General features: G+C 38.9%; 1 protein-coding gene across 1 annotated transcript in view; it reads right to left on the bottom strand.

The window, feature by feature from the left end:
* Positions 1-2,500, bottom strand: part of LOC137971046 (uncharacterized) — a 60,766-nt gene that overhangs the window by 23,987 nt on the left and 34,279 nt on the right. Inside the window, exons 11-12 of the mRNA XM_068817767.1 lie at positions 956-1,211; positions 227-577 (exon numbers count right to left, since the gene is read on the bottom strand). Of these exons, the coding sequence (XP_068673868.1) occupies positions 227-577; positions 956-1,211 (607 nt within the window). The remainder of the gene's footprint in view (positions 1-226; positions 578-955; positions 1,212-2,500) is intronic.

Genomic DNA, 2,500 nt, shown 5'->3' with positions numbered 1-2,500 from the left:
GGGAGCTCAGAGAACATGGCGCCACAAAACACGTTTGTGCAATTGTGAGCGTGTCAGGATCTTTTTGCATCGGGATTTTGTCTTGAGAACAGACATCACACGAGGTGAATGATAAAAAACGAATGAGGGCATGTAAACTGAATTGACTTTTCCCATCCCCGTTGAGATTAAAAATCCCTTTTTGCTACCGATTCATGCTGATTTCTGAGAAACAATGCGCACTTACGAGGACGTCTTCGTGTCTTCTTGAACCCCCGTGCTTGCCAGCAAAACCTTTGTTATTGCGCTTGAAAACGCCACTGTGATGACAACAAAATGCACCACAATGACAACTGCATCTCTGATGACTTGAAATAAGGCGATCTGGATGGTACCAACTCCTTCAAAAGCCTCAAGAAGGGAACCAAAAGCTCTGAAGGTTAACAGCATTGTGTTGAAACCGTATAGATACCCGGCAACCTCCAGGGCCTGGTTGTTTGACGCAGATTGGGATGACGCCCATGTGACTATCCTCAGTGGGAGTATCCCAAAGAAAAACATACATAGGATAACAAGGTCGAACAAATTCCAGCGATCTCTGTAAAGGAGAGGACTATTGATGACTTTTAGATAATAAACTTGTTGCTTTCAAATTACAACGGCGAGAACAAAGGAACAGAAACAACAACAGGGACAGCAGCAACAATAATACAACAGTAACAGCAACAACAGCAATAACAAACGCAGAAAGCTTCTGAGAGAAAGGAGATCTGTCGGAACGACGGCTCAGACCATCAACAACAATAATAGCAAAAACAAAAATACCAACAACATCCCAAACAGCGACAGCAACAACAACAATAGCAACAACAGCTCCAGCAGCGACAAAATCAATAACAATCACAATAACTACAGTTAACAATAGTAACACCGACAATAACCACAGCAACAAAAGCACAAAAGTTTAGTCATTTACCTCAAATAGGTCTTAAATTCTTTTAGCCTCATTTTCTTGTCCTCAGATCGAGCAATGTCCGCAATCTGCTTTCCTTCCACCAATAGTCGTCCACAGAAGAATACCGTGATGGACCACTCCAGGCTACTGAGAGGAAGTTGCGATGATTCGAGACAAATTGCAATATGCAATGCTACAAGGGCCAAGTAGCTGATCATGTCCCGTAAAAAGACGAAGTAGGGAATCGTGAAATAAGCCTTGTACGTCCCTTCAAACCCTAAGAAAAAGGTTGATAATAATAAATAAATTAGAGAAGCTGGAGGGCAAAAAGTACAACACCACCCACGCGCGGCAAGATAAATGACAACACTCATATTACAAGCTTTTTCAAATCTTTGGCTGAAAACAAAAACAGTGTACCAGTTAGAAATGTTATTATTTGAGCAAATTTTTCAAGGGCGGTTTTTGTCAATCAGAATATGTCTGTCTGTCTGTCTATTTATCTATTTTCTTTCTTTCTTATTTTATTTTTCTTTTTTTTGTGTGTGCGTTCACCGTCGCACAATTATGGGGACATAGATGTGAAAACACACAAGCACTGTGGGGTCTGTTGAGAATGTGGACACACAACATTTTGTTGTCTCCATTGTAAAAGGGCCTTTAAATGGTTGATTTCTTGCAGCAAAAGCTGGTAATTGGTTTTCTAGGAAGACTGCATGGGAAGTCCCCACGAGTTGGTCTGAAAATTGCAAAAGAAATGTTACTTTTGAGAGTCTTGTTGTTTAGAGCACATTAATAAGCCATAAAGTGAAAGCATAGAAAATTAAAAGCAATACATTCATCATCTATCGATGCGACAAAAAAAAAGCAACGACAACAACGTTATTTTACACTTTTTCATGATTTACATTCAATCGATCTTCCTCGGCAAATTAGCTTGGAGGCGAGGCAGGAAGGGATTATTCAGGACAAAGTTAACAACTACTGTATATGTAGTTATAAATACAAGAAAAAGAAGTAAAAAATGTAGGAACAGTAATAAAATAAAGAAAAAACATAAAATCAGCAGCAACTTGTCTGTATAGTGATAAGTTAACAATTATAAAAGTTATGATAGTTTAGGGAAAAGCTTTATAAGACGGGGAACTTCTACATAGACTAAGTCATCTTCAGAATGCAGGAAATCTGGCGGTAAATCCTTGATTTTGTTTCGAAAACCAAGTCGGATTAGTAATTTAATTGAGTAAGTAATCGAGTTCCAGATTTAAATTCCAATTCTTGTGAAAGAACTAAACATTTTGTCCGTTCTAGAAAACTTAACACAAAAACGTTCATTCGAGATAGATGTTGCTCTATAATTATGAATGAGACTTGTTTTAGTAAATTGAATATGTTAAGGTAATTCCTTAGTATTGCATTGCGCATCCCTACTGCGCACGATTTTCGCGTCATTAGCACGCGCACATGACCACGTGGGTATACAAACCGTAAGAGATTTCGCTCAAACTAAACCCGATAGCGAAATAAATGCTCCTTTTCTCTCAAACGAGCACGGTGATCCCCGAA

Source organism: Montipora foliosa, chromosome 9 (genome assembly GCF_036669935.1).
Source record: "Montipora foliosa isolate CH-2021 chromosome 9, ASM3666993v2, whole genome shotgun sequence".
Taxonomy (NCBI): Eukaryota; Metazoa; Cnidaria; class Anthozoa; order Scleractinia; family Acroporidae; genus Montipora; species Montipora foliosa.
Note: the sequence above shows the minus strand (reverse complement) of the source record. Positions and strands in the feature narration are given on the sequence as shown.